General features: G+C 35.6%; 1 protein-coding gene across 1 annotated transcript in view; it reads right to left on the bottom strand.

The window, feature by feature from the left end:
* Positions 1-12,698, bottom strand: part of csmd3b (CUB and Sushi multiple domains 3b) — a 286,431-nt gene that overhangs the window by 166,838 nt on the left and 106,895 nt on the right. The window contains exon 17 of the mRNA XM_066714578.1: positions 8,387-8,575. Within this exon, the coding sequence (XP_066570675.1) occupies positions 8,387-8,575 (189 nt within the window). The remainder of the gene's footprint in view (positions 1-8,386; positions 8,576-12,698) is intronic.

The raw sequence follows: 12,698 nt of genomic DNA, 5'->3' as shown, positions 1-12,698 counted from the left end.
GTCTGCTTACCACAAATGAATGACAAGGAAGCCACTTATAGTGTTATTAATCATACAACACACACACACACACATGCACATACTATATATATATTTCTAGCACTATATATATAGCACTACTGTATATCTGTATTGCATTTCTATATTGGCAGAGAGAGCAATCATATCTTAAAATCTGATTAATCTATTGCTTCAGTTTGATCAATTTGTAAAACTTTATATTTTAAAGCAGGATTATTCTCTCCTGTGGAAATGTTCTAAATGATAATAGGTCTGCATTACTGAAAAACATACTAATGTGCTAATGTTTATTATGGTTATAGTTATTGCAATGGTTCTGAATACCTCTTCTAATACAATACCTTTCTTAAACACATTATGTTCCCTTAATTACAAACCCATTTAGAGAGATGAACAAAACAATGGTGATTGTTGCTTCCCTCCATGACTGGAGAATATGATATGAAACTAGATGTGGGAAACAAACAAACATCCTTTGAATACAATAGCAGAAACCTTTGCTATGAAACACAGTGTTACAGAAATTGCTTTATGATGGAATATGACCTTATGATGCAGGTGAAACAAAACTGAGAGGAAGCAAAATCTGATGAATCTGCAATGCAGTGGTTTGGGGTCAAAAGTTAAAATTACTCAGACAGATAATCACACAAACTAAATTCTGAAGTCTGATTCAAATTCAGGACACACTTGGTCTATTCTTACTTCAGACTTTTTGTGTGTGTGGGGGGGCATTGGTGGAGAGAAGAGATTCTCTCATCATATGCTGTTTGTGAACAGGCACAAAACTGCAGAAAAATTGTGCTTAAACAAAAACATGTAATGTCCCAGTTGCTAAAATTCACCAGTGATGGAGAAATACATTATGGACTAGAATGATTAAAGTGATCAAATGCTACCTGTAGAACAGAAACATGTAAAGTAAATACTAAAGCAGAAGAAATTGAAAAATACAAAGACAGTCAAGTCTAGATCAAAGCACCTTTAACATCAAGTAGCGATAATCAAATTAAAGCAATTACAAAATTATGACATTCCAAAAACAGGAATTAACAAATATGATCTGACTTTCTGCTTTAAGTTGAGTTCAGTATATTTCAGAGAAGTAGGTTATCTGATGAGAAATTCCTAAACCAGGAATGGTAATGTCCACCTATATATTATGTTTTAATATTATTCTATATATGGAACATCTTCCACCCAACATTTTTTAAGGAAAACAAAATCCATTTACTAATAACATCTTTACAAATATTGATTTAGCCCCTCCAAGGATCAGTGCAATTCACAGGTTTCATGCCTTACTGAGTGTCTTTTCTTAATTGAAATTTAAAGTTCTATAGTAGAATAGCAGGGGTTACCCCCAATAATATGCACCATCAGATAAATTACAGAGCTACATATAAACTGACAAATCACTTTTTTCTTGACATCTGAATGTTTATACTAATGACATATAAAGTCTGGATTAAAAAAGAGGAACATAATTGTCTGATGTTAATCTTTTTATGATACTCAAAAAGCTCTCTATTATTCATTTAATACCACTGTAATTGAGTAGCAATATTGCATTGGTGCTTAATCTCTTATAATGCCTACTGAACAAAAAGACTCATATCCTCATGGATAGGGCTGAACACAGCACAGATAGCAAAGTTGTTTTTATTGTGTTAGTAACTCACAGTTTTCTCATACTTCTACTGTCTGTTCACAATTCTGTGAATGTTTTTGACTTTTTAAGTAAGCTGGTCTTTATAGAAAAGTGACTGTGTTGGTCTGAATACATCAGACAAAAATGGAAGAAGATGATAAAACATATTAAAACAATTGATTATTTAAATATGATATTTAAAAATATTTAAGCATAAGCTATTTAATAAGTATTTTTTTATGTATGGTCTTGACCAAAAAAACACATTGACCCATTTGCCAAAAGAAAATTAAATTCCTTGATGGCAGGAAGATAGAAGATTCTTATTTACACAAAATAAACCCACCCAAGAACTGGGTTTGTAATTTAGGTGTGTGAGTTTAGGTTTTGATTTAGTCTGGGCTTTTGTGTGTGAGACAGAAAAGTCAGGAACTTTTTCAAACTCTATGTCTCAGCTTGTTCTCAACAACCTCTAGGTGGTCCACAGATAAAGTTGCTGATATCATGGAGCTGAATAACTTAAACTAAAGGTTAGGTTCTGATGCAGTTATGTTATGTGAACCCTTTCAGGGTTTACAACAAAAATGTGTATGTGCCTTAGAAATAATCTTATTAGCTGCATACTGATAAAAAATCACACATATTGGAGGCATGATCTTACATGATAGTTAATAATAAAAAAAAAAAACATAGTTATAGATATATTAATATGGCATAGGGGTAAGTGTGCATTAACCATTATACTTAATTGCAACTATAATACATATATATTAGGATATATATATTAGGCTTTTAGGCAGTGAACCAATATTTGTTTACTTCTCATTTTAAGCAAATGCATAAGAACTGTAATATCATGCAATATCATTAGGTAATATCATTCACCTAATACAGGGGAATAACCAAAATAGATATTAAAAACCTTTAAGCTTTTAAATGCAAGAAACTGAGACAGATTAGAATTAGTGAGTAGTTACAGTCTGAATGATACGGACATTCTACTCTACTGTAGCAGTCTGGGACTCTTCAGGACTGTTGTTATGCTTATTTGAGGGACTGCCGTGTATCTGTCGGTGTTTGTTAGTTGTGTATTATGTTACCACTCATGACATTTAGATAATAGCGGCGTTGGGCGTTACTGTAAGGTGTGTATGTGAAGTAGGGCAGATTGTATGGGGATCTGAGTCAGATGTGTGAGTGTTTGTGTGTGCCTGCTGGGATGTTTATGAATGGTGCCTGGTTGCCTATTGCATCAAAACAAACTCTCTCCCATTGATTTTATTTTTCTGTACCCTACTAAATTTAGTTCGCCTCTGCAAATGCTACAACACACATCATGAAATAACTTGGTATAAACTGACTATGTTAACTTCATGAGATTTGCGGGAGTTTTAGAACAGTGGAATACTGGATTTATAGTCAATGTCAAATATTTGCATAGACATTCTGTGTTTTTTAATATATATGCTAATGATGGATTTTCAGCTTAATGCATGAATTGGGATGATTTGATAACAACAACAATAACAACTACAAAATACCAGCCATAATAAAATGTGTGCACATCCAATCCACAGTGACCCATATATTTTCCAGGTTTTTATGGCTGTTCTTAAGTATTTGGCTACTTTAGTAACTTGAATTAGTCATGATTGATTGATCTGAATAAATAATTGATACAGTGATGCTTTGAACGGCTCCAGAAAATATGTGAAAACATTTTTAGTGTACTAAAATTAGTTCTACACTTACTAAATTATAATTTATATGTGTATGTGTGTAGTGTGTGTGTTATGGATCCATAACTTCTGAAAACCTTATGCGGTAGAACACTAAACAAAAGTTTAATATCTAGGAACTTGCCCAAATATGCAAAAAAAATTGTTCATAATTATATTTTTTCACTTCTGTGTCTCTCCATATTAAAACATTTATATTATTATTTATTTGAAAGATAATTTACCAGGCATGATATTAAAATCAAACATACATTATTTAGTATTTTTATTTATTTATTTATTTCATTTGAATCTCCTAAGCATTAAATATTTAAAGGGAAAACAAACACAGTGTGTTTACCAGACATTTTTATTAATAGATAAAATATAATGAATACAGTGCTTCATTTTTTATTTTAATAGTTATGACTGCAGTTAGATTGTGTACATTAGAAAAGTTACTTGGAATAAAACTAACCCATACTGTGCTATTGGCAGACTTATTTATTATTTACTGTGAAGTTTATAGAGCAATAGAGCAAAACATCACTCTTTTTTCCTTCCATGGTGTAACATAAGGAAGTGTCCTTGAATGATTATATAAGACTGCTAACTAATGCATTTGAAATGTGTTAGGAGGTAAACAACTACATTTAAAAAAAAAAAAAAAAATTACAGACATTGTTGCTTAAATAGCTCAAGCACTATGTGATATCAATCTATGTTTTATTATTCAGAACCTTATATTTCCAAACAAAATCATATTCCTATATTCTTGGATAGACTTTTTGTTTTGTTTATACTATACAAAGTAAGTCTACAACACAAAACATTACAAAGATAACAAATTAAATCTTTTACACAATTGCACAGTTTCCAGTAGCTGATGCTACCATCTAGAATAATGGTGTAAAAATCCTCATTATTTCCCGCTCAAAATCATGACACCCAATAGCAACTGTATTGGCTCTCTTTGTGGAAAAGCGTAAAAATGAATAATTCTAGATAAGTAACCACAGACTACTTTGGTACCAGATCAAGGCAAGTTGATCACTAGCCGTATGTATTAAGTATTTACATGGATCTTGCAGACAAAATACAACAGATCCACTGAAGGAGAAAATAAATAATAATGAAAGAAATAAGCCTGGAGAGGAGGATTAGCCATTGGGGGTCTTGCTACATATGCAGTTCATCTGCAATTATATTAAAACAATTAAACTGATCAAAGACTCAAAACCTTCTTCTAAGTCTGCAATACTGTCCTTCTTTATGTGTAATAATACCACATACATGAGTTGACAGAGTGTTTTACGAAAAGGGAAATACTTCTCTGGAAACAGTTGTGTGACTTTAATGTGAATGGCTAAAAGTGTACGAGGGGCCCTCACCAATTTGAATTAGTTTTGCCTTCCTCATAAGAGTCGTAAAAGTATTGACTACGAAGTTCATAAGAAGGAGATTGGAAAAGCACATTTTACTACCTAGTTATATTGCTTAAACAGCAAAACAATGGTCTTTCTTTGTGTAGGAGAATTGGAATAATATATATATATATATATATATATATATAGATAGATAGATAGATAGATAGATATACACTCACCTAAAGGATTATTAGGAACACCATATTAATACTGTGTTTGACCCCCTTTCGCCTTCAGAATTGTCTTAATTCTACGTGGCATTGATTCAACAAGGTGCTGAAAGCATTCTTTAGAAATGTTGGCCCATATTGATAGGATAGCATCTTGCAGTTGATGGAGATTTGTGGGATGCACATCCAGGGCACGAAGCTCCCGTTCCACCACATCCCAAAGATGCTCTATTGGGTTGAGATTTGGTGACTGTGGGGGCCAGTTTAGTACAGTGAACTCATTGTCATGTTCAAGAAACCAATTTGAAATGATTCGACCTTTGTGACATGGTGCATTATCCTGCTGGAAGTAGCCATCAGAGGATGGGTACATGGTGGTCATAAAGGGATGGACATGGTCAGAAACAATGCTCAGGTAGGCTGTGGCATTTAAACGATGCCCAATTGGCACTAAGGGGCCTAAAGTGTGCCAAGAAAACATCCCCCACACCATTACACCACCACCACCAGCCTGCACAGTGGTAACAAGGCATGATGGATCCATGTTCTCATTCTGTTTACGCCAAATTCTGACTCTACCATCTGAATGTCTCAACAGAAATCGAGACTCATCAGACCAGGCAACATTTTTCCAGTCTTCAACTGTCCAATTTTGGTGAGCTTGTGCAAATTGTAGCCTCTTTTTCCTATTTGTAGTGGAGATGAGTTGTACCCGGTGGGGTCTTCTGCTGTTGTAGCCCATCCACCTCAAGGTTGTACGTGTTGTGGCTTCACAAATGCTTTGCTGCATACCTCGGTTGTAACGAGTGGTTATTTCAGTCAAAGTTGCTCTTCTATCAGCTTGAATCAGTCGGCCCATTCTCCTCTGACCTCTAGCATCAACAAGGCATTTTCGCCCACAGGACTGCCGCATACTGGATGTTTTTCCCTTTTCACACCATTCTTTGTAAACCCTAGAAATGGTTGTGCGTTAAAATCCCAGTAACTGAGCAGATTGTGAAATACTCAGACTGGCCCGTCTGGCACCAACAACCATGCCACGCCCAAAATTGCTTAAATCACCTTTCTTTCCCATTCAGACATTCAGTTTGGAGTTCAGGAGATTGTCTTGACCAGGACCACACCCCTAAATGCATTGAAGCAACTGCCATGTGTTTGGTTGGTTAGATAATTGCATTAATGAGAAATTGAACAGGTGTTCCTAATAATCCTTTAGGTGAGTGTAGATATAGATATATATATCTATCTATCTATCTATCTATCTATATATATATATATATATATATATATATATATATATATATATAGATATATATATATATATATGTATATATGTGAGAGAGAGAGAGAGAGAGAGAGTTGGAGATAGATATAGATAGATAGATAGATAGATAGATAGATAGATAGATAGATATTCTGAATTGTAATTTACTGAAGATTTGGATCCTGAAAATGAAGAACATAAATGTCAGTCAGTAATCCAGAAACCATTAATTACTGTGGAGCTTCCTATGAGTAATAGTACAAAAGAACTGATACTGTCATGTGTGGAAAATGAATTGGAATTGTTCCTTATAAGAATACATGGAACTACAATGTCTAACCTTGCCTGGTCTTTATCTAGGCAATGGAAATGATGTTGTTCATATCATATCATGTTTTAACAGATGTTATTAATATCTATGCGTTGCAAAAAAGTTAGTTACTTGTAAGAGCATTAAAGTTGAGCTTTGAGCTCTATCATGATTTATTTTACCAAGTATGAGAAGCTTAAAAATATGTTATACCCCATCTGTCTATGCATAGAACAACCAACAAAAATACATAACATGATAAAGTTACAATAGTATCTGTTGAAAACTTCAATTTCCTGTCGAAATCCGTATCTCATATTCCTAGGAACTGGGAAATACAATTTGATTGATTTATCTCTCCCTTGAAGTGCAATTCGATTGTTTTTTCATGGATTGATTTTTGTTATATGTTTTTGAATTAAAGTGAAACATGACCAGTGACCTGCCCAGAATTATTTGCTGCCTTACTGATAATTTGCAAGATTCTCTTTTCTACGAGATAATGGCAGTAGTAATGATTTTCTTTAACACTCCATCCTTTGATGAGTGTAATATGCTTAAACTGAGCACCGTAAAAAATGTACAAACACAAAATCTAGTAGCATAAGCTAGTCAATTACACACTATGGCTAATCATCTACATGACCTGTTAGCAGGCTAGCATAGTACTGTTAGTAACTATTGGCCCATTTATATTGAGGGATTTTCTGAGTAATATTTTCTCACTGAATGAATTAATAGTAAACCAACCGGCCAAATTAGTGAAGAGTTGTGGGAATTAAATAAACTGTACAGTACAGCAGACCAGTGGTTAGAAAATGTAAATTAATAGTCGGTCCCATACAACATGAGTGCTTAATTCTGAATCCTAAAGCTCAAATTAAACACCTAGATAATTATTTACTTCATATTCTCATCAAGAGATTTACAGTAAAGGACAATCACATTGCCGATGCAAGTCTTAGAAATTTGTTTTATATTTTTCAGACAAATGTGTCCTTTTGGCCATGAACGACAACTTGTACACAACGCTGTATTTGAATTCAACATTTTTTTTCTCTCCAATGCTACCTCTATATAGAAACTATTGTATTAATCTACACATAAGCATGTTGCAGGCTGGTAAATTATACAGGCTGGGTTAATACATCAATACACTTAAAAGCCTAATCACTACCCTTCAACAAGAAAAATAAATTAATAAATTATTACTGGATTCTTTTCATATCACTTTTGCATTCATCCACATCTTCTTTGAAAGTTATTGTGTTCTGGGGCGCAATTCTCAATAACATTAATATGCAAATATGTCTGTGCCGATGAAAGCATATTGAACAAATTCATCAACAACTGACATCAAGAGTACATTTAGCACCACTTGCACTGGCACTCTTTCCCGCAATGCAGGCCAGAGTAGAATAAACTTTAGAGGTTCCAATTATGCCACCAGTAGTGATGATACTTGACATAAAGTTCTTGAGATAAGCACATTTGTACATTCCTAAATCCTTCAAAAAGGCTGCACCAGACTGAGAAATAATAATATACCAATGTTTGAGTAGGGGGTGTGGTGTTATGTAATACTTTTATAGCTCAGTATTTAAAATTTCTAAATTTCAGAAGGCAAGAGAAAGAGAAACTTGTACAGTATGAAAGGCAGGGAGTGTTAAGTGTAATGAAAAGAGCTACACGAATTCCCTTAGGCTTTTTCAAATGGTGAAGAAAAGTACTAAAGACAAGACAGTACTAAAATAACAGGTTCAAGTATACAAATCTAAAGACAGTAAGTACATGTACAAGCAAATTAAAGCAGCTGACCACGTACCCACACACCTTGGCAGAGGTGCGCTCCACATTCTCCGGCCACCTCCCAGGCAGATGATCTCGGACACTCCCTCTAGTCTGTATCCCATGTTACAGGAGAATGTTAAGGTGTCTCCTATGCCAAAGTTGTAGCCGATCCGCCTGCCAAAATTCGGAGTACCTGGGTCTTCACATGGTTCAAGATTATACTCTAAAAAACAGTAAACGGATAAAACATAATCATTAATAAGTGATAAGATTGAATGTATTCACCCCACCTTTATATATACACTCACCTAAAGGATTATTAGGAACACCATACTAATACTGTGTTTGACCCCCTTTCGCCTTCAGAACTGCCTTCATTCTACGTGGCATTAATTCAACAAGGTGCTGAAAGCATTCTTTAGAAATGTTGGCCCATATTGATAGGATAGCATCTTGCAGTTGATGGAGATTTGTGGGATGCACATCCACGGCACGAAGCTCCCGTTCCACCACATCCCAAAGATGCTCTATTGGGTTGAGATCTGGTGACTGTGGGGGCCAGTTTAGTACAGTGAATTAATTGTCATGTTCAAGAAACCAATTTGAAATGATTCGACCTTTGTGACATGGTGCATTATCCTGCTGGAAGTAGCCATCAGAGGATGGGTACATGGTGGTCATAAAGGGATGGACATGGTCAGAAACAATGCTCAGGTAGGCCGTGGCATTTAAACGATGCCCAATTGGCACTAAGGGGCCTAAAGTGTGCCAAGAAAACATCCCCCACACCATTACACCACCACCACCAGCCTGCACAGTGGTAACAAGGCATGATGGATCCATGTTCTCATTCTGTTTATGTCAAATTCTGACTCTACCATCTGAATGTCTCAACAGAAATCGAGACTCATCAGACCAGGCAACATTTTTCCAGTCTTCAACTATCCAATTTTGGTGAGCTTGTGCAAATTGTAGCCTCTTTTTCCTATTTGTAGTGGAGATGAGTGGTACCCGGTGGGGTCTTCTGCTGTTGTAGCCCATCCGCCTCAAGGTTGTACGTGTTGTGGCTTCACAAATGCTTTGCTGCATACCTCGGTTGTAACGAGTGCTTATTTCAGTCAAAGTTGCTCTTCTATCAGCTTGAATCAGTCGGCCCATTCTCCTCTGACCTCTAGCATCAACAAGGCATTTTCGCCCACAGGACTGCCGCATACTGGATGTTTTTCCCTTTTCACACCATTCTTTGTAAACCCTAGAAATGGTTGTGCGTTAAAATCCCAGTAACTGAGCAGACTGTGAAATACTCAGACCGGCCCGTCTGGCACCAACAACCATGCCACGCTCAAAATTGCTTAAATCACCTTTCTTTCCCATTCAAACATTCAGTTTGGAGTTCAGGAGATTGTCTTGACCAGGACCACACCCCTAAATGCATTGAAGCATGAATGATACAGAATCTGCTAAAGACACACAGGAGCATGGAAAGACATTTGCTTGGAATAACAAGAAGGGACAGAAAATTAAGTGGATGTGAGAACAAACCAAAATATGTGACATCATTGAAAGACTGAAAATGTTAAAATGGTAAATGGGCTGGACACACTGCAAGAAGAACAGGTCAAAGATGGACACAGGAAACTATTGAATGGATACCAAGAAATGGAGAAATACCTAGAAGAAGATGAAATCATACATTTTGCAGGCATGACATGGAAAGAGAAGCTGTAGATTGAAGCAAGTGGAAACATCTTGGGGATCCAGCTGTGGATCGATATAAGCTGATGGTGATGGTGATGATATGTATATATATGTATGTATGTATCTGGCATGAATTACCTCACACTTTCTTTCTGTCTATAGATATCCCATAGTGCCCATTAGATTTCAAAGCGTATTGAAATATTCAAATTTTGAATGATTCAAAAGAATGACAAATTAGATCATTCAGAATATTTTGTCAAGTATAGAGAACATGGCTTATTATGCATCATCCCTGCTACCAATTCCAAGACCATACATTGTCGAATATTTTACTCTTAATTTAGATCAAGTTCTGCTGGCTGGCTCATGTAATACCATTGTAATGTGCAAAATCACTTTAAGTTAATTGGCATTCACTATGACCATGATATTATTGATTTAGCTCAATATGAGTTAAAGCTGAAGGAACAAGGACATATATTGTCATAAAACTGAAAGCCCAAAAACTAAAAGATATGCATTACTTCAAATCATAGAGTTTGGGAAGAGTTGGAGGTGTATTTCTTGATATAAAATATTTTAATGAATCCCATGCCAACCTACAGTCCAATGATTTGTTTTCTCTGAAGGAACAACAACACAAATAACATGCATGTACATCAATATTAACCCTTTACTATGGAGTGGATTATAGGTGCCTTGAACTTTCAAGTTTCCCATGCTATCATATACCATTCAGCAGAAATATATATATTTTTAAGGGTAGGAAAATGCTATTGCAGCAATTCTCACAACAACAAAAAAGAAGACAAAATCAGCACATATACCTGGTAGGTTTTTGCTGATGGTTCAGGGATATATCTGAAGTACATTCTGATCAATATTTAATATCAGGAAAGGATTTGTCGCAGCATTATGATAAACTGCTATTGTGAAGGATTGCCTCAGTTTATCAAGTAGCAACAGTTTTCAGAAATGATAGTAGTCCCTCAGTCACTCAGCGAGAGACATAATAAGACTCTTGCTGTTACCGTACCTTCCAACCTGAATCTAGATAAGTAAATCAGGCACTTGATGGGAATGAACTTCAAAAGACATTTCTAAACTGAGCTGCTGCTTTCTCCATTAAGAGCCGATGGTTTCTCCGGTAGGAGCAGGTGGGGTGGAAGCATGGAGATTGACGATGTTTTCTCTGGTTAGAGCAGGGGGCGGGGGAGGGTGTTCGTTTTATTTTCTTCCTTGAATGATTAAGTAACTCATCAAAATTCCAGGGGGGGAAGAGCCCCACTTTTTACTGTTCGGGGGGGGGGGGGGGGGGGGGGCTGAAGCCCTTGAGCCCCCGTGTAGTCAGCGCCTATGCTTATACATACAACAAGAGACAGAAAAACAAATAAATGGATAAACTAAAGTAGGTGAAAATTGAAAAATGGCAACAGCTGTAAAACATTGCATAAAGAACAGACCAAAGATGGACAAGAAATACTAGGATGAATCCCAAGAGTTAAAAAAAAGGAGACCACATGAAAGATCGGAAGATTACATTAATTGATTTGTTGTTGTGACCTGGAAAAATGCTGTATATCGAGAAAAGTGGAAATATCATAGGGAGGTCTTTATCCAGCAGTGGTAATGATAAAAGCTGAAGATAATGATTATATATATATATATATATATATATATATATATATATATATTTGTGTTCATAGCTTATACATTGTAAGAAACAACTTGGGGTATTTGGATCAAGATAAGTAATTTATCATACATTTTTGGACCTCTATACAGAATACATGTAGCATATTTGTTTAAATACAGTAGCAAAAATCTGTGAACTAGCCCACGAGGAAACTTTAGTGACGGTGAGAAAGATATCCCCGTCTTTCGGTATTAAGCTTCTGACAGTACGGACATTCTGTGCCACTGGAACTTTTCAGTGACCTGTGCTTACTGCCATAGGTAACATTTTGGGCGCTGTGATACACAGTGTAGCAGCAGGTTTAGTAAATCAAAGAGAATGTAGTCCCTATCAAGGTGCATTAAAAAACTAAACTAGAGTCTGAGTTTCACCAGGTCCTTGGAGTAATAGACTTGATAAAAAAGGTATGTGCACATATAACACAGAATGAACACATATTAACTGTGTATGAAATATTCAGTAAATGTGCATGTAGTCCTTTATGCAAGTGATACCCCCCTCATTTATGCTTTAATTAGCAACCCAAGATTAATGTGTTGCTATTCAAAGACCAAAGATTATCCCAGAAACTGACTGCTAAGAGCGATATCCATTGATGGCTTTTTCCACCTTTCCTTCACCCAGGCAACCCTGTTAACCAAAACACCACAATTACATTATGGTTTCCTACACCATACATGTGGGCCCAAAATCTCATCAAACATAACCAGTTATTCTGTTTTATTATTTTCAATTTGTGTTAATTGAATAAGCACCCAGTTGTTAAAGTGTAACTGTATGTCTAGCATATAACATTATGAATAGGTTACATCTCTTGTAAATTAATATATTCAGAGAGCACCTGCATTTCAAGTATCACTTCACTCCACTGGTGCAAGTTTCACAGGATGTTCATTAGTTTAAAATAATTGTGTTACGTTTAACTATGAACACACAACACAGATTGTCT

Source organism: Amia ocellicauda, chromosome 10 (genome assembly GCF_036373705.1).
Source record: "Amia ocellicauda isolate fAmiCal2 chromosome 10, fAmiCal2.hap1, whole genome shotgun sequence".
In the NCBI taxonomy this organism is placed as follows: Eukaryota; Metazoa; Chordata; class Actinopteri; order Amiiformes; family Amiidae; genus Amia; species Amia ocellicauda.
The sequence above is the reverse complement of the archived record's forward strand: the minus strand, read 5'-3'. Positions and strand labels throughout refer to the sequence as shown.